This window comes from Rhopalosiphum maidis, chromosome 3 (genome assembly GCF_003676215.2).
Source record: "Rhopalosiphum maidis isolate BTI-1 chromosome 3, ASM367621v3, whole genome shotgun sequence".
NCBI lineage: Eukaryota > Metazoa > Arthropoda > Insecta > Hemiptera > Aphididae > Rhopalosiphum > Rhopalosiphum maidis.
In genome coordinates this window covers 47,799,576-47,822,650 of record NC_040879.1, presented here as the reverse complement: position 1 = coordinate 47,822,650, position 23,075 = coordinate 47,799,576, and the positions used below count along the sequence as shown (strand labels likewise).

At 25.6% G+C, this 23,075-nt stretch overlaps 1 protein-coding gene across 1 annotated transcript in view; it reads right to left on the bottom strand.

The window, feature by feature from the left end:
* Positions 1 to 7,282, bottom strand: part of LOC113558783 (tetratricopeptide repeat protein 39B-like) — a 41,160-nt gene extending 33,878 nt beyond the window's left edge. The window contains exons 1-2 of the mRNA XM_026964320.2: positions 6,958 to 7,282; positions 6,675 to 6,703 (exon numbers count right to left, since the gene is read on the bottom strand). Coding sequence (XP_026820121.1) covers positions 6,675 to 6,703; positions 6,958 to 6,987 — 59 coding nt within the window. The 5' untranslated portion in view covers positions 6,988 to 7,282. The remainder of the gene's footprint in view (positions 1 to 6,674; positions 6,704 to 6,957) is intronic.
* Between the last annotated feature and the right edge of the window lie 15,793 nt (positions 7,283 to 23,075).

Genomic DNA, 23,075 nt, shown 5'->3' with positions numbered 1-23,075 from the left:
TAAGACCCTTCATAAAAAAACACATTATTTTTAACATAATACTATTAAAATTGTTAATATATTTGTAAAAAAAAAAATTTAAGATATTAAATAAATTGTCAAATAATTCTGATCCATCCTTTTTATAAAATAATTAATAAAGAAAAAATGTTTGAAATAAAATCTCAGTTTCCAGTATTAAAAATTAAGTTTTTTACAACTAGTTTTAAAAAGCTTAGTATAAATATAATATGAATCGCGACTTTATATCTAAAAATGCCACCCAGTGCAGCCATCCCTTTTGCTCTCCCCTTAACACGGTTCTGGATACTTACAGAGAGCCGATACATTTTAATCGCTATTTGCGCTTATGTATATTGTATACTATATACAAACCATATTTTAAAAGTTCATGTACCGTTTATACATTATATACTTGGTGTAAATATACTTTTAAATACATAATATCTGAGTAAGCAATATATATATAATATGTAAATTAATAATAACCAATAATATTTTATATTAAAATATTACGATTACTATATATTACTTAGTAGTTAGTACCTAATATAGAATAGAATATAATGTATATAACTCATAGATTTATAGTTTCCAAGTTCTGTGTCATCCTTTCAAAAGTAAGGAGTAATACAATATAATATATCATGATACATATTATAATATTATGTCATATATAAATTTATAGTGAACATTATACATGAAAATATGAAATATTACAAAACAGTTGATGTCATTTATTTTGAGAAATAATTTGAAAATAAGTTTATTCATCAAAATTAAATTATTTAGATGGATTTTTTTCATTTTATTTGTAAGAGCTTCGCAAGTTACAGAATATAGTGGATATAAATAGAGCCGTATGTCCGTATTTAGAATTTTGAAACTCCAGGGCATTTATAAAATGGTACCCCTTCAAGCAATGGAGAAATAGAAAGTCCAGTGTTAATAAAAACAAATTATAAATATGTTTATAATACAATATTATCAAAAAATTAAAATTATAATTTAAGAACCAAAGGTGGACAAGTGGATACTGTTCTACTGTACTATGGAATCGAGTATAGAGGACGCTACACATACATGTGAAGTTTTCGCCTTACAAATGTAAAACATATCAAACAATTTTTTACGTGGTAAAAAATCGAGAAAGTTACAGTCATAACTAAGAAACAACATTTTTACCGCATAACATAGTTGAGAACTTTAGCTGTGAAATATCGTAACAAAAAAAAAATGATTAAAGTTAAAAAATAATGGATTTTGAAACAATAAGAACTTTTTTTCGTACAAACGATATCAAAAAAAAAAAAAACGATATTTCACAGTTAAAGTTCTCAACTATATTGCATATTAATTTGGAGTCTTAACTATCACTACAGCAGCTAGTGATAGTCTGACCTAACCGAGTGGGTTCTATCCCGCGCAAAACAGTTTTTACTATGTTTTCACATTTGTAAACGGAGACAACACATGCGGGATGCAAGTGTATCGTCCTCTTAACTGTATTAAATTTGAATTTAATAATAATATAATGATAGTTATAGTTACTAATTACCAATTACTATAACAGAACAATGGATATTATTGTTCATAATTTAAATATGTAATTTCATACAAATTTAAAATTAAAATATCTATGGAAAAAAATATACTTGTATATTTTTGAGACTTTGGTTTTAGTACGAAATATATACGAGGAACTTCGTATTAATTTAACAAACCTTAGTTAAAACAATTTATACGTTTTATAAATTTTTAGCAACAAAAAGATTTACAAATTTAATTTTTGTGATTTTGTCAAAATTTGAACTTCAAATGCTTATAAAACTAAATTAAGCCTATACAATTTAATTATTTTTACGTATCTGTTAGAACGACTTATATATGGGATCTTGTATTACATTTTCAAGTATTTTTAACAACGAATATTTTTTTATTGACATTTATAAAAAAAAATTTAAAAATACATAACAAATAGAAATAACTCGGAAGTAAAATATTTTTAAAATTTTTTTTTTATTTATAAAGAAGTTGATCATATAAACATTTGATTAAAAATTTCAACTTTCAAGTATCTATTTGGCTATTTATTATTTAATTACAACAAAATATAATAAAGGTGAAATAATTATTTTATACGGATGAATTATGTAATGTCATAAAAATTTGAACTTCTAACGCTTATCAAAAATCAATTTAAATTCCCGGTAGCGTATTAAAAAAATTTTAAAATTAAATAATAATTCGAATGTTATATTTTACAACTATATTTTTCCCAGCTTATATCTTTAAACTTTCAAATCATTTATGATTATTAAGAAGTAAATTTTTTCATGCTTATTTTATGATATAATTTTTAGATGGATTTATTTTTAAATTTTTTGATACGAACATTTAGAATATACCTACACGACAACATAATACTGCATTATTGATTTTTCTTTGAAAAATATTATTGTATTAGTTCCTTTCAATGCTTGTAGCACTTATAAATAATGATGAATGAATGCTATCTAAAATGAATTATAAAAACATAAATGCATTTGGCATTGATGTCATTTTTTGTTGTGTTACATTTATATTATGTTTAGTAAATGGATTCATTTTTTTTTTTTTTTTTTTGTTATAGAAACAAAGTGAATAGTAGGTAACTCTAAACGGTATACCTACGCATAAACGCATTGTATAACATTTTCATTGAAAACAATCTATTGGTATCTAAATGAAAGGTTATTTTTGGGAGAAAATACGTTGCCTTTAAATTAAATTGTAATATATACATTTATTTATTATTATTATTAAACTGATGATATTCTAAAAGGTCACTTATTTGGCACAAAACGAGTGGACTAATTTCATACGAAAATACTAGACGGAATAAACAATACAACAAATGTCACTTGAAAATAAAAATAAAATATGTAAAATAATTATTATAACGATTATATGAGCTTACAGGCTTACACTAATATTATAAATTAAAATTGTTTAGCTTATAACCATAGATAGAGAATTAAAATATATTTATTAGTTGATTACTCCAAACTTGAAAGTATAATATTATATCAACAATTTAATAACTGTAACATATTTTGCATGGTAATACATCAGTAATGGTTAAATACTTAGAAGATACTATGTAGACATGACTACATCATACAAGTACTATTTTTGAAACTGGTGGACTATATATTTATCTTATTTCAATAAAATACTTTAAAATTTAAAGTGCAATTTGAAGTTGATCATTTTATTACAACTTATCATGTCTCAGTAGCTTTAGTTTAATTATTAAATAAAAATGATTGTTTTTCTTTTATTATTTAGCATTATATCATAGGTAAATTTATTGTTTTACATTTAATTAAAAGAAAACAATTAAAACAATTAATTTTAGATTTTGAGTAGTGATGTGTGTATTAAAATTTTACAATGATATGGGATTTTTATTTTTGTGTCGGTTATCATCTTTGAAGGCAGTAAAAATGCTTCGGTATTAATTGGATCTAGTTGGTACTTTTTGTCGAGGGTTAGTGAGAGTATCAAAGTCAATTCTTTTTTCTAATAACCAAACATTTTTTAAAATAGGCGAGATTTTTAGGCATAACCAGTTTTTACCGAAATTTGATTTTTTTGTTGTAGGTAACTCAAAAAAGAATAATTGTTATAGATACTTGAAATTTTCACCAAATGTTTTTATTAGAATGTTTTATAAACAATATAATTTTTAAATTATTTTAACTCTTTTTTTTTTTGCTTTAGATAGATATTTGATAATTTTTCAATAAATATCATTAAAATATTTCTTACCTGGTAAAAATTCTTGAAAATTGAATACAACTATAGATTATGGTTTCTCGTAAGTTGTTTATAAATAAATTAGAAAATATCAAAAATAATTAATCACAACATTTTTTTATAAGCCTAAGGTGTAAATTATTTTATAGTTTTTAATATTCGCACTTAAAATATGAAAATTTAGGGTTCCAGCTTATTCTGAAACTACAAAATATATTAATACGATTTTTTTTATAGACTTGAAATTTAAATAAGAATAAAATTAGATAATTAAACAAAGAATAACGTTTTTAGTTGTTTTGTTCTAATTAAAAAATATTATTCTCGAATATATAATTAAAACTTATATTATTATTTTTTATACATACACTATCACATTGTAATTTCAAATTAAATGTTTTCTGTAAAAATTAATTCTATCCTTATATAGTAATATAGTACTAATTTTAAAATAAATTATTTTAATATAAATATAAATATATCATAAAATATACTAAGTAATTTAGGCTAGCAGTCTTCATTTAGAAATGTTTTTCGTTATCAATGATTTATAATTGAATTAAAATTTAACACACAATGACTATTACCTCTCAATGACGGGTACAGTACATAGTATACTCGACACCTACAACCTGTTGTACAATAAAGTAGCTACCTACTTTCCCTATTTTTAAACTTAAATTTTAGGAAATATATTAAAAATGAAAAATTCAACAAATGTAATGAATTATATCATAATTTTAACCTATAATTACAACAATATGGCCTTTGAATAAAAAGTTTTAAATAAGTGCATTATTGACACATTGTATCAAATTGTGTACCTATTATTTTTCATTACACTTATAGTAGGTATTAGGCACTTTAAACTTTAAACGTTTTTTAGTCACACGCATCAGAAATATTATAAAATATCTAGCCTTATTTTCGTACATTAATTTTAATATTATTATTATTAAATGCATATATGGTATTCTCGATTATCCGCGGTATTGGTGGTAATTACGAATAATCTGTAATAAGATTAATTAAGCCGAAAATGAACACAAAAATGCTTTTAACATGTTTTATTAAAATTAAATTATTATTAAATTTTTTTTTTCATTTTTTGTATACATATTATGTATAGTATTATTATCGTACATATACATCATATATATATATATATATATATATATATACATAATTTGGGTTCATTTCTTATAATAATTTAACTCCAATTTAAAAAAAAACTGTGGATAATGGAGAATTTAGTATAGTATTAATATAGTTAATTAACTAACTAAACAGTTTTGGCAATTGCCACTAAATCATGGCTAATTTATGGAATAATATACGTCAGATAACTAGAGCTATTACTCTGTGGTTTGTCCATCGAATGGTGTTAAATACTTATAATATATTGTTTATATTATACCACTGATTATACGTCATTAGAATATTACTAAATACTTATCATAGTAATATATTATAATCATTGGTATATCTATTAATTCTACTATTATGACTATGTTAAAATCGTGATCATTGATATTGCTTACAAACATTAAATTGTAATTACGTACACATTACGTCATAGTCATAACAGAGCAGTTATTATTAAGGTAATAATTATAGGCATTTTCGGGTGAAATAGATTTTATTTCAATTAAATATACAAACAAATTTAGATTACTATAAGTATTGGGTTATCACACGTGTGAATTAATAAGAATCGACTACGTAATGAATTTTGAAATAATGATGATATTATGAATAATATTAATAATGTTTATAATGTTTATATACATAATTTTAATAGTATATAATACTCAACTAATACCTAAATGTTTTCTTCTATTCCTATATTAGCTTGTATAATTATGTATTGTATAGTATCTATTTACCTGCAGACCTTTTCTTAAGCTTATATGGTTTCTTTATACTCGTCATAAATATTACCAACCGCTATGTAACGCTGTATATACTTCAAACATTAAACTTATATAGGTATGAGTTTATATCATGAGTTTTTATTTTTTAAGTACCTAGCTCGTTACTTGTTGGTCATTATAATCTTTGGCCATTACTCATTATACACATATTTCTAAATAATATTCGCAGATATCACCTTTCTTGTCAGCTGTCACACACACAGATGCAAGTATGTAACGTTATAATCCTGTTTAATAAAACATTCTTAATATAATTATAATGGGAAATAAATCAACAATTTAAATTTTAAACATTAGTTTTCCTACACTTCAAATGAATTATGTGTATACTTTATACCTAACATTACAAGTCATAGTATTAATACTGCCTAAATAATTTTTACTATTTTTATATTTATTCAAATCTGTTAGATAAAAATATACAACTATTATACGTTCAGTAAGTACCAATTTACCTTGTATTAATTAATTTAATTTTTACTGATGAATTACCCGCGTAATTGAATGTTTATTTATTACCTATATAGTTACAATATAAAATTGCTATAATATAATGTTACTCGTCAATTCATTACATTTAAAAGCCTTTTAATCACAAAATTAATTTTTTTTCTATAATCCGACTAATAAGTAAATACAATGTGGGAATCTACTAGATTAAAACATCTACTTAATTGGTTACCTATATAAATTATACATTTACATTTTACATTAATAATTGACAATTTAAACTCCGTTCACTAGAAGTGTTATGGTTCAGTAAGATGTAGCCGTATTGTGATATAGCTGGTATGTATATTGTATACCTACCTACATGTTATAACTTACACTAATAATAAATACATGAAATAACTAGGTCGGAAAGTATAAATATTTTATAAACTTATAATTTATAATAATATCGTGTAAAAAAAATTATCTGTAGTGTCTTATACTCACGCCGGAATCACCTCCAGTGCGTCTTCAAACTGTAATACAATAATAATAACTGATGTTAATAATATTGATCTCAATAAAGTCCATATAATCGTTAATATGTTTATACTGATTTAAATAGACACAATATAAACCTATAGGTCTGTATAGTTTATGTACTATTTATGAATATATTACTAAGCATGGTTTAAATACATGGTATATGCTCTTAATATTATAATATTGACATTTCAACAATTTTTGATCGGATTCGATATTATTTATTGACAAAGGTCGTATATTTTACCTCGTCCTCGGCATCGCCGCAGTCACCCATCTCGACTGACAAAGTGTGTTGGGGGAGAATACTCAGCGCGGGAAGTTTTAGATAATAATATTATTACGTTATCATCCGGTGGAAAAAAGTCGTATGTAATAAAGTGTAATAAAGGCAGGATTAATGATGACGAAATCGCTTAAAATGCGATTACGGATCTCAACTATAAACGATAGAAAATCAGTAAGATATACGATGTATTCAAACAGAAAGCGATTGTTAGACCGGACGACGGAGCGGCGCAGGCGTACGCGTGACCCGGCAAACAGCAACTGACGTCTGACTACCGAGTAGGTACCAACGCGGCTCGGCACGAGCAGCTGCTCCGCTCACTGAATGATACGATGCGCGCCGACGCACTGACGTATAAAAAATCATTATTATTATTACTAATAATAATAACAATATTATGATTATCGCGTCGCACGTTCGCACAAGTGCAACATTAATATTATAAATATTTATAAAAATAGTGTATTGCACAGTCATAAAACTTATTATTTTTTTTAAGCAAAACCCCTCCCCTCCGCAAACACACACGACACGACCAAATCCCGGTCCAATCCGCGTAAAAAAGAACCGCGGCAGCCTTGACCCGATTCATCGGTGTGAAAGCAGTACGACGACAGAAGATGATAAATACTAAATAGTATTATACAATTATATTGTTTTAATATTTGATCGGAAAAAATAATAACGACAGAAGAATTGTGTATCTACTCGATATCAAAATACCGTATCGTGTGCTGAATGGTGGCGCAGGATAACCGTGCCGAACGACGTGTTATCACCGCGACCACGTTAAGCGTGTTCACGAACCTGCTTACCTCCGTGGTGATTATGACAATTTCATATTTCGTCATCGCGTGTAAAAAATGTAAAGTTCCAGTGGCGTATACTTGAGTACGTTACATTTTTTAAGTGTTTGAACAAATTATTCTCAAAAGTTATGATAAACGTATTGTATTTAAATAAATACCTACTTTAAATACAATTACAATGTCAATTAAACATTTTTGAGTACTGACAATACAGTTTAATAAACAATAACGAGTAGAATATGTACCTGTATTATTTACATGAACTAAATAGACTTATTTACTAAACTTGTCAGTCGAATTCATAATAAATTAGGTTATAAAACTTCAAATGCTTTAATTCGGGAACTAGAACGCATTGAAGTTTGAACTTTTTTGATTTGTTGTAGTCAGCATGATTAAGTAACTCTTGTTCCACAAATAATAGTTTTTAAGGGATCAAGTCACGAGTGGATATTGTTTCATACTTTTATGTGCTCCGTATTTAAAGTTTTAAAACGACGTCACTAGCACAACTGATGACTGAAATAGTTATATATTTTATAAGATAATCAATAACCGTAAAAACTACTACATATATTATTTGATCGATTTAACATTAGTAACTGTTCCATCCGATTTTTTCCCTTACTGTAAAGTATCAGGAAGTCCTATTCAAGTATTTTCATTTTAAATAATAGAATCAACTTTAAATTTCTTAAACCATAGATCATGATCCATAATTATCGAATTTGTTGCTTTGGTGTTTATTTTAAATTGTGGTCCATAGTGATATGATGTGGTATATTGCACAATATATTAAAAATATAAAAGCCCATTGGGATTTATAAAAAAATTGATTTTCGAAGGTGCTGCTTACATTAATATAGTCATTATACGTCCCGGTTTGACCAGTACTGTTCCTACTTTATATCTGTATTTTAATTTTGAATATACCTATAGCATCCAGCTGTTTCGATAGTGTTTTTAGACGGCCAATAATCGTTCCGGATTTAAACTTCAATAATTTATGCATAAATGTTATCTTTTATTAAAAACAAACAATATTGTTTTAATATAAATGATAAAATAATGAAGTTAATTATTTTATTGAATAACGAAATCTATTTTATAATTATTTTCCTGACTTGGTGACAACAATCGTTTCATTATTTTCCTGTTTCCCAACGACAATTTTTTTTTTTTTGCATCACTTTAGCCAATTGGCAATTGATAATTTTGTCATCAACTCTCCGATTTGTAACATTAGGTTATAGTTTTTACCTTATAAATGTTGAAATATATGTCGTAGAATGCTGACTATTGTGCGCGGTATTCTACGTAGTTATACGAAATAATAGTGAGTTAACACTAAAAGGTGGTTTTTTATGGTGACTGTGGAGGGAGTGATATAAGATTTTTTTCATAAAAATTATGTAGACAATTTTTGTCCGGGTATAAGTAAAATAAAATATGGCAAACCTAAATATACTATGTAAAATACCCTGCAACAACATCAGTTCAGTATTATAAAAATATTCATCTATAAATATATATTATTTTGGAACACAGAAAAATATTGGAAATAAAACCTAGTTAAGGTAAGTGAACTACTCATACTTAATTTGATAGTAGTAATTCATTGTCGATATTCCAATATTCCAATTATTATTATAACACCTGTTGTTTGCATCCTGTGTTTTATACAATTTAAATGGATTTTTGGACTTGTGTATTTTTACTTGAACGGAGACGATTTCATATCCATACACGTTATAAGTTTAGACTATAGCCACGATATAACAGGCGCCATCTACAGACACTGCCGTATTCACTAACAGTGATGGTAGCTGTTTATGCTTACACATAGATATAATTGTCACATTGTTATTTGTTTGATACTCATTGATTCGAATTCAATTCAGTGAGAGGAGTTGGGTATAGTTGATGGTTTTATGAAAATCGACTAATACCAAGACTATCAAGCCAAATTTATTTATCAAGATCTGTACTTATTTGATATTAGATCCGTCGTTATTATGGCACCGAGCACGGAATTAAAACTTTCGACTTCGGACCCAATATTAAATTTATTCTAATTCTTCAACTGTGCTGGAACAAAGAACTTATTTAGCGTCTTTGATCCAAAATGTAATTTTTTTTATATATATAATAAATGGTATTATCAATTTATAGGTAGAAATTTAAAAATGTTATTATTGCTAGTGTATTATATGGTATTATAAAATCTATTTATGTATGAACGATTCCTCGAAAAACTGATTACGCGCGGCATTACGCAGAACGTAGATCAAAGCTATCGTAATTCAGTAATTATTATAATCATAATTTGGTTACATTACAAATTATAATACAACACCGTAATAATAGTACGTTTAGTGAAATAAAATAATATATTCTGAGCATTTATATTTTATCAGTATTATTGCTAGTAGTGTAAGACCGCAAGACCAATGACATGTGTGTGTGATTGGTATCATTATATTACTATTACAATATTTATATAAAATATAAGTTAGGTATTTATACGTGTATATATTTACACTTTGTATTTGTTTAATATTAGACACGGCTTTTAAGAATGGTACAATTTTATAAATGTTCTGGGACAGCAAAATTCTAAACACATCCATTAAGTGACATAATAATATTAAGCAATAACTACCTAATATAAAAAAGCTGAATTTGATGGTTTAAGATATTTTTCAATATCAGTTGATACAGTGGCGGATTTTCAAAATTTTTCTGAAAGAGGTTCTAAAAAATAATATGTATTTCAAATGTATTATTTTTATTTTTATAAAAACAAATGTAAGTATTATATTATATTGTGTTTATGTATATACTATATTGTATGTGGACCTAAAATTCAAAATTTACAAAATAAAATCTAGTCTTCTTGTATAATTATATATGTATATATCGGTGTCTGCAGGATCCAGACCCCCTGAACCCCTCCCCCAGTAAATCCACCACTGAGTTCATAATCGTAGAGAAAAATAAAACTATAATTTTATATCGAAGTTCAAAGAAATGTAGGTATGGGTATTTAAATATGCTAAATATACTCCTAAATAGCCTAATAGTTTATTTTTTAATGCCAACATGTTTAATAATATTATTCAACAACTTAATTTTTCATATAAATTATTCAAAATATTAAAATAAATTAAAGAACTCACACTAATATGTAGTAAATAGTAATAGGTATATTAAATTCTAGTTCAATTTCTTTAACAATACGGTTAGATTGAACAAATTTTTAGTAAAAATAAATCAGTAAATTACTAATACATTTAAATACCATATAGTACATCGCATATACTATATGTCTATGTATGTATAGTAATTATTGAAATATTAATTTATTTTTTTATAATGTTAATAGCTGTTATTAATTTTTAAGTCAACACCAATGTAGAGGCAAACCGATAGCAGACAGGTGTGAATAGATTCAGATATTTTTCTTTCATATTTTAATTAATTAATAATCATTCTGCAGATAAATTAAATCTACCTATTTATACAAGTACAGTACTAGCAAAATTACCCGGCTTCTTCCGTATGCAGTTTTTACTTTCTTTAAATAAAATTCTCAAATCAACACACATAGTTGTATTTTAAAGAAGAAAAAAAATTATTATCGCAATATTTATAATTAATCTAATGCTAAATAGTAGTAGTAGCTGAATTACAAATACATAATATAAATAATAATAATAATAATAATAATATTTACAAATGATTTTAATGGTTCTATAATTATGATTATGATTTGTATAATTTCATTTTATTTATGATTATTTAAAATGGTTTAAGTCAAAACCTCTTGGTATACCTCATTCAGAGTTTGAAAATCAATTAGACGATAACCCGCACATTTAGTTTCATTATTTTTCGATAGCGCAATTTATATAATTAAAATGGTCGTGATAAAAAGATAAAGTGACCGGTGTTTTCCATACAACTCTAATAATATTAAAACTATTATATTAATTTGTGATTTACAAGTTGGTTCAGTGTTTATTTACGACAGAAAGTGCGTAAACGATTATAATCAAAATAACAAACCCCCCTAAAACAAAAAAAAAAAAAAATGAGATATCGGGCGACCTGGTGAAACTCAGAAGAATATTTGGAACATCTCTATGAACAAATAATAGAAAAAAGTTAAATAGTGGCGTCGCAAAATTGGAACATAAAAAGGCCTGGTCTTCTTTTATATATATATGTATATATATAATAGGATTATAATTTATATATATATAATACGTTACGTTGTATTTTCGGGTAGTCCAAATTTTTGGATTTGAAAATTTGAAATATTATGATTTATATAATGTATATAAGTGTCTCAGAAATATAAGAGGTTATAAAACGTGTACACAAAAACAAACAACACACGTTGTTATAAATCCAATACTTTCATCGCTCCGCTCAAAATCTAAAGTAAGTGTAACCAGCCATATTACAAATGAAAAAAAATAAATTACTACTAATAATTATATAGTCTATATAATATAATACATTAATAGGCTATATTGGCTGACATACTGTCTCCACGCGACGCGCAAAATCGTTTTTCGTAAATAATGGAAATGCCTGCACTATTATTGAATTCAAATTTTACATATTCATTACGTAATCTACTAAATAACGAGGTAGTCAAAATAACTACATAACAAAGCGGCTTATGAGGTTCCCGGGAGTTTTTATTAAGTATAACAACATGCGTTTTCATCAAAAAATGAATTTAATTTGTTTTAATTTAAAATTATATACTCATAGTTAATTTCTTTAGTAATTTCTTCTTTTTGGTATCTAAATTATATATAGGTATATAAATGTATAAGGTCCTAGGCCCTGGCTCTATGACTAATGACTATGCTATATAATATCATTATAGTGCATGACGTAAGTATGTCGTAATCCCTATTTTAACTATTCTCTGTTACGTGTTGTGCAGATAGCAGATAACTAACGGCTAATGGTTAATCGTAATAATTGTATTAAAGTTTTACATAGTATTTTATTTTTTTTTTACACAAGTAATAAATATAAGTCTCACTGCAATTTACTACTCTAGCTACCGATCACTTCTTCAAATACCATTGTTTCGTAATATTATAGTTTTTTAATATGCCTCATTTCAAATTTGAGATAAGCGCACATAATAGAACATAATATAATGCCTATTATATTGTTGTAACTCTCAAAAATATTAGCATACCAGCAGCAGTGTACTTATTATTCAATACAGTAGCAAATGGATCAACCGGCATGAATATCGTTAAATATTTTTTTTTGTGGCTTTATTTTTGAACAGTTGTTGTTTAAAAAAAAACCATTATTATTAGTATAAAATATATCAACAGTTCAATATAATATGTAGGTGTTTACCTATATGTCACCCCTAGGGACTCGGTGGCTATTTCAACAATTCTGCAATCATAATAATTTATATTAAAATGCATATTATACTACAATATTATTAGATTTAACATTTTTTATACTTTGAGATTTTTCGATTTTCCATCGCACAATATCTTATGTGAATCAGTAGAATCAATTGGATTTATCCCCATCATTCTCGTCGTCGGCTCCACCGGTTAATAATTGTTTTGCTCCGCTTACAGTCTCCAGAAATGTATAGTTTTATGGTTACTTGTGATGACAGTCTGTCAGTCGAATGTGCAATGTATCGTGAAATTATTATTCAAAAGTCCGTATCTTTTATATATAGATAGTCAATATTTGTTGTTTGATTAATATGGTAATGTATATTAATAACAATAATAACTGATAATCATTTTAATTTATTGAATACCAGTTTAGTGTTGATATAGAATGAAATATATTTTTCATTCGAATAAGTTTAATAATATTTTAAGGTATTACACGTACAGATTTTTATTGTTATTTTTTTTTTCTTGGAATGGAGAGACAAGTATTTTATTTGATAAAGTTATCCATATTTGTTCTTGTACCCTCAATTATATAATACAACAAATACTAAACATTGAAAAAATAAACATTAATAATAATAAACTAATAGTTTTCCCTTCGCCACATTTGCTGATGATAAAGGAATACTTATGCTTCAACTAATAATTTTGATACCACGTCACATGATTTACAATTATATCAAAATAAAATTGAGTCTTGGGTCCAAAGCTGGAAAATTAAAATTAACGATGAAAAATACGCTAAAATAAACTTCTCCGTAAAGAGAAAAAAATATAAATATAATTATAAATAGCAAATTCCACTTCATCAGTCAACAAAATACACTCTGGATAAAATTTTAACTGGTCAAATCATACTAGACAATAATGAGAATAACTTAGCTCACGTTTCCATACGATCTATAACGAGTCTTTATAATAAACCACTTATGAATAAATCAATCGTTATACCAGTATAGTCTTATGGCATTTAAATCTATAACCCTGATAAACCTATGAATATTTGCCCTATGTCTCTTCGTTCTATTCAAGCCTTCCAGTCAATTATTTTAAGACTTATTATAGGCACTCTGTGGTATATAATATTACATATATATGATTTAATGATTATTATAATTTATAATACGAAAAATATAATTTAATATAATATATATTTATTTAGATAAAAGTATTCTATAATTCTTTAAATATCAATTATAAAATATTTTATTTGCATATAGGTAATATTTATATTTAAGAATTTATACTTCTTTTGTAAGTTTGTAATATAGTTGTACGTAGCCCAATAATGGCAAAAATAAGAAAAATATTTATCAATTAGATAGGTAGCTAAATTCTATTCATATTTTTAGGGATTTCTAGGAGTTTTTTAAAAGCTTCCATAGCCTCCCAATTTATGTCACTGAAATCACCAAGTTTTTAAATGTATTTTATACTGAAAAACTACGTTTATTAGTTTCTGAGGCGCTATCTAATTGACAAAGACATAGTCTACTTTTACAAGTTTAAATAAAGTTAGTAAATTTATTTCTACTTATTGTTTTATTTAAAACATTACAATTTATTTCATTTTTGAAAGTTTCCGATTCTTTAATAATGTATTTAACTTAAGTAGGTCTCCAACTGATGATTGATTTTAGACAGAATATTAATTAAAATAATTGATAAATTGCTTATTCGATAGTATATCAATATTTTAATTCAGTGGTATTATATTATATCAAGATATTGTACCATGCATGAAGATATTAACTTCGTCTCCGTGTTATTATGTTTTAACCTTTATAATTTAAAAATATGTCTATACTATATATGATTATATTCATTAAATTATGATCATATGATTAGTACATTATAATTCAAAACTTAAAAAAAAAAATTCTTTAAAATAATTATCTATCAATAAAGCTTATAATTAAGTTGAAAAAAGTTTTGTTTTGCTTTGAGATTATGGCAATTATTGTAAAATAAGTATTTTTTACTCTAAATAGTGAATGCGCGGTATCCGTTATTTTAAAGTGGGAAGGGGGCTTTGAATATTTTGGGTGAGGTTAAGTCCCCCCTACCACTAAGCATCGATTGATGTACATTTATGATTACACATTTCATCGTTATTTGTTCCATATTTTATCTTATTTTATTATTCTATACATAATTATTCAATCTTATACTGTACATAACTTTGTTTGATACGTGACGTCGTCATCAGAGGTCGCGGTATGAGTTATATTACAATCGAATAAATTGTTTTATCCACGCTAAATAATTCCATTTAATAATAAAATAAATTTTTATTTACACAAATGATTCAACTAATAAAAATCATAACAAAAAATAAATATATTAATTTAGAAGAGTATAAAAAAATCATAAATTTTTCACAATCATTATTGAACATTAAAATTAAATTAATTAAACATGTTTCCTTATAGTTCATTTTTTGTGTTATTTAACAATATTTGCCTAATACAAATCATAATAAATTGTAAAAATTGTATATATGTCTCATTTTATCTAGTTCATAAAATATGTATTTTAAGAAGATGCTAGTACGTTACACTCTTGCATGTGTTGTCTCCGTCTTATGAACATACAATATAGCATTCATTAGTACTGATTGTGTGCCGTTACCTTTTATATTAGAGTTAATTTACCTATTATAAAAGATAATGTGAGAATATTATCTATACTCAACCGTTGGCTTTTTATATTTTAATTTTCAAACTAAATATGAATATAAATAATTATAAAATATAAAATTGATGTCAAATCCTCTAAAAAATTATACTCTATAATTTTTGTAATATCTCGCGGGTGATTGTACTCTAAAATTCTTTAAAAATAACGATTTTACATTAATGTGTTTTATCTATGATGTGCGTGGATCTGAAAGAGTAAACAAAAGCATCCTTTTAATATATTATTATGTATGTAATTATCAATGTTGTATTATTTAATATTTTACGAATCTCAGAAATTCGTTTATCTATACAATATATGTAAATAAATACACGGACCAAGCAACATATTGTTTAAAAAAGCAAGTTTTATTTGAAAAAAGGTAATTAATAAATATTGACGTATTATTAATTTGTACTTACTGGACAGGGGTTAAAGTGGGATGATAAAATAAATTAAACTAAGTATAATTTATATAATAATTTAGGCATTCATCGTATTAAAAAAGTATTTAATAGTTTTTGAAATGCATTCATTGTTTCAAATACTTTCTGTGTAGATATATTAATGTATTATTACATACTTACCTGCATTTAAATACATTTTTAAAAGTATTTTTGAAATATTGCAATTACCTTACCATAATACAATAATTATTATAGGTAATATGATTACTGTTCATTTACTATTATAGTAAATTTTAAATTTTATACAATTATAATTTGTACATTATCACTAAAATATTATTTATTTATACCGCTATTTATTATCATTAGTGTAGTTAATTTGATTTTGAAAATCTTAATTATGTTGATATAAGGTTATAGTTACTAAACTCTGTTTAATTAAATAGTTGAGAATCGATTCAGTTAATTACATCATTCATCGCACATATTATGATATAGGTATGTACAATTAATACCTGTGTAATGTGTATTAGATAAATTAATTTTTTTCATACAGTTTATATATCGATGGTGTTCATTTAATTGGTTCATTTGCTCCATATGGTTCATTATAGAATCAGATACACTAATAGCAGGCATGTAGCCAGACCAAATTTTCAGGTGGGGCAAAGCAAATTTTTTTTTGGGGGGGGCATTATATATAAAAACAATATAAAAAAAATATTTTTAGGTGGGACAGCGACTGGGTTTAGGGGAGCTCTATATACATGATTTAACTGTAGTAAGTTTTAAAAAATTACTTAATTACCGAAAACTATTTTTTTACAAACAATAAGTATGTAATAGGTATATTTTTATTGTATATTATATATATTATACAATTTAATTATCAGCATGTTATATACATATTAGACAATATTCTTTTGACATAATTATTGACTTAAACTATTTAAATTAATAACTGAGCTTAAAATAGAACTATTAAGTTTTAATTTAAAATTTATTCAGAAAAACAAATAACGTTAACATTAGAAATAGATAATAAAATAGTGAAACATCGTTGATTAAAAATATCAAGCATTACACTTCATCACGTGTTTGAGTAATAATATTAACAATATTATGGATGTGTAAACTAATTATTTTCTAATATTCTAATATTTAATTTAAGTAATTCCAATTCATTATTGTTAACTAACTTATTTCTTATAACCCATGATACCACGAAACAAATACTAACTTAAATTAAATGATTTAATAGTGCATTTTTATCATCTTATAGTTTATACTAATTATATAATATACATATATAAATATATATTTATACATAATACTGCATGCACAATTCAAAGTAGTTACCTAAATAATAATGAATAAGGAAAGTTAAAAAGTAAAATAATGAAATTAGTTTTATTAGTAATCTTAAATCTATAATGTGATGACTGACTGATTATAATTATTGTTACATAATATTTCTGATTGTGTTATGATTTCAGATAAGCTGTAACGAGCTTAACACGTTTAATCGGTTTTGTTGTATTATTAGTTTCGATATAGAATATTATTACAGCAATTGTTGAAAATATTTTTTCACGGGGCAAAATAGTAGAGAAGAAGCTAAAATTTTTTATCGAGTTCAATAAAAGCTCCCGGCACTCGTTATAATAAGCCGCTTAACTACACACTAAATAATAATCTACTCGTATAATTGTATATATTATGTATGATATGTTTTTCGTAGGTTTCGTCAAAGTAGTTCAATCATTAAGTTTTTAAGAACAGTAAGCCATATAAAGTCCAAATTTTTAATAGAAATAGAGAAAGGATATCATATTTTTGTATTAAATTCTTCCCGTCTGATAGGTATAGAGTACTAAACAATATCAATATTTCTGTTTTCTATCTATTTTTTGTGACTGTATATCATTCGTTGTTTAAAACTCTTAAAATTGTTTGCTTGAATTATGTATTTAAATTATTGATTTAGCTAAAAATATTTTTTCATTATTTTAATGTAAAATAAGTACATACAGTCAATAATATTAACTGACATAAAATTAGTTTTTAAAATCAGAATTTATCAATAACTAAGTATTTTTAAATGTTAATATGTAAAATTATTCTCAAGTGAAATGTATGATATACCTAGATATTTACATTTTGAATAGTTAGTTAGCGAAAAGAGTTTAGTATTTTAACCGATAGAATTTCAGAACCTTTAGGTTAGAGAACCCCATTTTAATATATAAATATTTTAAATTTGAAACAAAAAATGTTCAGGTATGTTTTAATTTCACGGCTACTGTAAAACGTTAAACGTTGGTCCCTCGGGCTTTCAATAGTTTCTCTCGGTTTCGGACATTTTTGAATTCCAGTAATTCAGCTAAATGTCAGGTAAAATATGCGTACACGGTATTTATAAATATTTTAAACTTTCAAAGTATAAATAATTAATTTTTATAATGCTATTGGAATTTTATTTACAATGACTTAGTGATTATAAAAAATATTTTAATATTTGATTATTTCATATTTGTAAGTATCAGTATCAATTAATATAATAATGCTAAAAACCGGTAAGACTTATTTTGAACCGGGGATATTAGATTATAATATTATACAAACCAATGATTTATACATTTAATATTCTGCTATAAAATATACTAAAAATGTATTTACGAGTGTGTGGGTGGGTGTGTGTGTGTGTATATGATGGCGTCTGTTTTGGAAGGTCTTGATTATTATGAAACAATTATAGATTCAGAACAATAAGTAAAGCGTTGTGCAGGAACCATTCATAGACGGCACTTGGCAATAAACGTAACACAGGGATGTAGACATTTATTACAGTTTATAATCAAAAATATATGGAGAAGAGGAAGCGCTTCGCTCACAAACAGTACTTTGTTAATCATTCTATAATTTCAACATTTTTTTCTTAAGCAATTAGATATTTGTAAAAGTGTAAAATATAATCATTGATTAGCAGTTTAATTATAGAACTACAGTAGTCACCCAAGCACATTTTAAATTAATTAAATCTAAATTGAATTTTAATATAAATATAATTTACATTATATATTTAACAAATTAATTTGGATTTCATAGTTCTAAACCAATATGCAATAATATGAATACAAAATAAGCCAATGTATTGCATCAAAATGGCACATGATTGTAAAATATTTTTTTTTTTACTAATTTACTATTGTTTTAGTTTATAATTAATAATTATTTATTTTGTAAGTTGTAATAAAGTACAAATTCCATTAAATTTAAATCAACAAATCTTTATATGCGTAACTTAAGTGTATAATATTTAACTTGGATCTATAGTTACCTCTACCTATATACCATAATATTACAATTTTGCAATATTACTTTTTACTCGTTCAAGTATTCGAATCTAACTCAGCTGGTGATGACTAACAAATTTTAATATAATACAAACGCCGTCAGTTTGGCCCACTTGACTACAAACGTCAAAAATAAAAATTTTTAAGTATCGCCATAAGATCATTTTTTTTTATGATCGACAAAAGTAGATATACAGAGCACATCCACTTGTGTTATTTCGTATCCTTTATATACAATTGTTCAACATTAGTATGACATTTTAGTTAATACAGTCTAGATTGCATCGCTCTTTCCGTGACGCTAAATTTTATTTTTTATTTTCTGCGTGTTTGTGATTTGATTATACTCTATGATTAAAATTTAAACCATGATAAAAGTTTACGATGGTATAAATAGATAATGATGGATAAACAGTGTTCAACTGATCATTTCATTGAAAAATCTCTAATTTCAGCGAGGAATAGTAAACAGTATGATGAAATGGTTGCTAAATGCCTGCAAAATGTAAGGAATATGATATAGAAATTCCAGAAGGTAGAAATAGAAAAGTATCCACAAAAGTAGACTCTATAAAAAACCAACACATGTTTATATCAAAGTCAGAAAAACTAAAAGTAACAGATTACAAAACCTTAAATGTATTGATAAATGGATTACATTCAAGGTTCACTTATGAGTTAGGAAAGTCTGGTATGATAAGTGCTGTTGCTGTAGGTAAAATGTTAAATTTAGAAATACATCATAGTATCAAATCAATCTCTATAAAGTACTACAAAAGATATTCTTAATCTATCACGAAGGACTTGTTGCTAAAATAAGGATTTTAAAAAAGCATTCCAAATGTTTCAAATGGTTCATAGATAAAAACAGTTTACAATTGGCTAAACTTTTAAAAAGAAAATCAAAGACAAAATGTATTTCAAAATTTTAAAAAGGTTTTATATTATATAATATTAAATTAATCAATTATTAAACATAAAATTGAGAATAGTATCAATATCTGTTCGATGGATTATACTTACAATAGTTACATTTTTAAATAAATTATTATATTAGGTAGATAGGTATGTATAATATTAAAATTTAAAACGATTCACACCTATAATTCTCTTGAAAATATCACGAAAAATTTATGTGCAAACACAGATAATGTTTTTAGTCTACCAATGCGTTTGATAAAGGTCTAAGGAGTAATAGGTCAATACGCTCTAATACTAAAACCAATAACACAAAATTATTACTGCCGATCGAAAATTTGCTATGTTGTACGTTTGTAAGACGGAGATAACACACATGCACATCCTCTTAACATGAATGAATGAATGCTATGTTATATTATGATTATCTTATCGTAGTAATTTAAATGTTTGAACTCATATTTTTCAATATTATATTGTAGCAAAGCCAGAAAAACTATTATATTATATGTTGATACGATGAAAACTACATTATGAATTACTATTACTATTACTATTTATTTATTGTTATTATTAAATTTAATCACGTGTTCGCGTCTTTTCGACACTTTTAAATTACTGTAAGTTTACGGTTTTAATATAACATATTATATTAATTGGTTATTAAATCACGTTTAAGTGAGCATTTTTAAAGTATAGGTACACTGATTTAGACTATATTTATATTTTTGTAAACGTTATTACCTAACCATTATTTTGAGCAAGGAAGTTAAGCAGAAATACGTCCTACATGTTAGCATTTCTCGTGCGGAAGCGGTGGCGTAATTGGGACTTGATCGTCTGTATGTCGTGTTGGTGCTGTGTGGGCGACGGGGTAAGGTTAGTAATGAAATGAATTGTATACCTACTGTGTAGTGTATAATATATTGTGTATATATTACGTAGATACCTTAAAAAATATTTAGCTTCGCTTATATTATATTATAATCTCGTTTCACATCCGAGCTTCCAATAATTATTTTCCTTTCTAGCCCCCGCACCCTGCAAACCACTTTCGTACATACAAAATATCACACATTTATTCTTATATAACATATATAGTTATTAACCGAGCGTCTACGCATGCTCACCCCATTTTTCATTTCAATAATAAATTTAATCAAATTCTGATTTTTGGAATTATTATGTTCAATTAACATCAATATTTTCTGTTATTATTTTACACCATATAGAGTGTCCTGTGGTGATTGAAAATTTTTTTGTTTTCAAATTATAAATTGGAACCAGCTTTACAGTTTACTGTAAATTATTTTTAAGTCATTAAAATGTGTATACTTTAAATAACTATAGTTCTTAAAAACGATTTTATATAACTATAAAATCTACGTAATATTGGACGCAGTATTTATGATACACTCGATCAATATATTATTTATAAATTTTAAAATATTGATAGATTAATATGAATTAATGAATTGCTAAAATTATCAAATAATCATAGTTTCCATATCTTTCAAACCCATCATCATGGACCTGTATTATCGATTATTAGCGATTCCCAACCCATAGGCCACGGGCAGTGTGGAACTGGATCGTGGATCATATTATAATTTTAATATTAGTATATTACTAACGTATATATTCAAAGTGGCGTGGGTAGGAATGTCACTCATTGGTGTCAACCCAGTGAAGTTCACTAAGTTATAAATAATTAAAAAAAAGACTATTCTCCTTCGAATTTTGATTGCGATATATCAACAAATATTTTCAAAAATATAATGAACTGCCAAACAATTTACAGCAAAATAGATTGGTTTTCGTTTCTAAAACAAAGAACTTTGTATCATCACACTAGGTGCACTATTTAAATGCAATAAAAATCAAAAATCTAAATAATTAAAATTATGGTCTTTAAGTATGTTTAAAAATTCCCAAAATCAAAACTTTAATAAATTCAACATCTACATAGATAGTGTTACAAATATTTTACAAATTACGGCAAGCTCTACGCATAGATATATGGTGTGTAATACTGTTCTTGTATAAAACAATATACTTATAGGTATAGTTAATAAATGCGTTACAAGAGTTCCACTTTGCAGTGTACTTTCAGTAGTCAATTGCCGATTGGAATAATTTACATAGTGATAAAATATGGTCGCGAGGGGTTACAACACCTATCGTATTTCCCACAGTATAGTAAATATGTCGTACCCACCTATATGTTTTACAGTTTCGGGCAGATAGCTCTTAAACTTTCAAACGAGGATTTAAGACGACAAATAATTTTTTTTTTTGTTCAAGTATACAGTATGTCTCAAAAGTCCCGTATCACCCTTAATATCTCCATAGAAAATCAATATATTGAAACGCGGTTTTTTTTACAGTACTAAGTATGGAAATTCTGATTGAATGACATAAAATTCAATTTTTATTTTTTAAAAA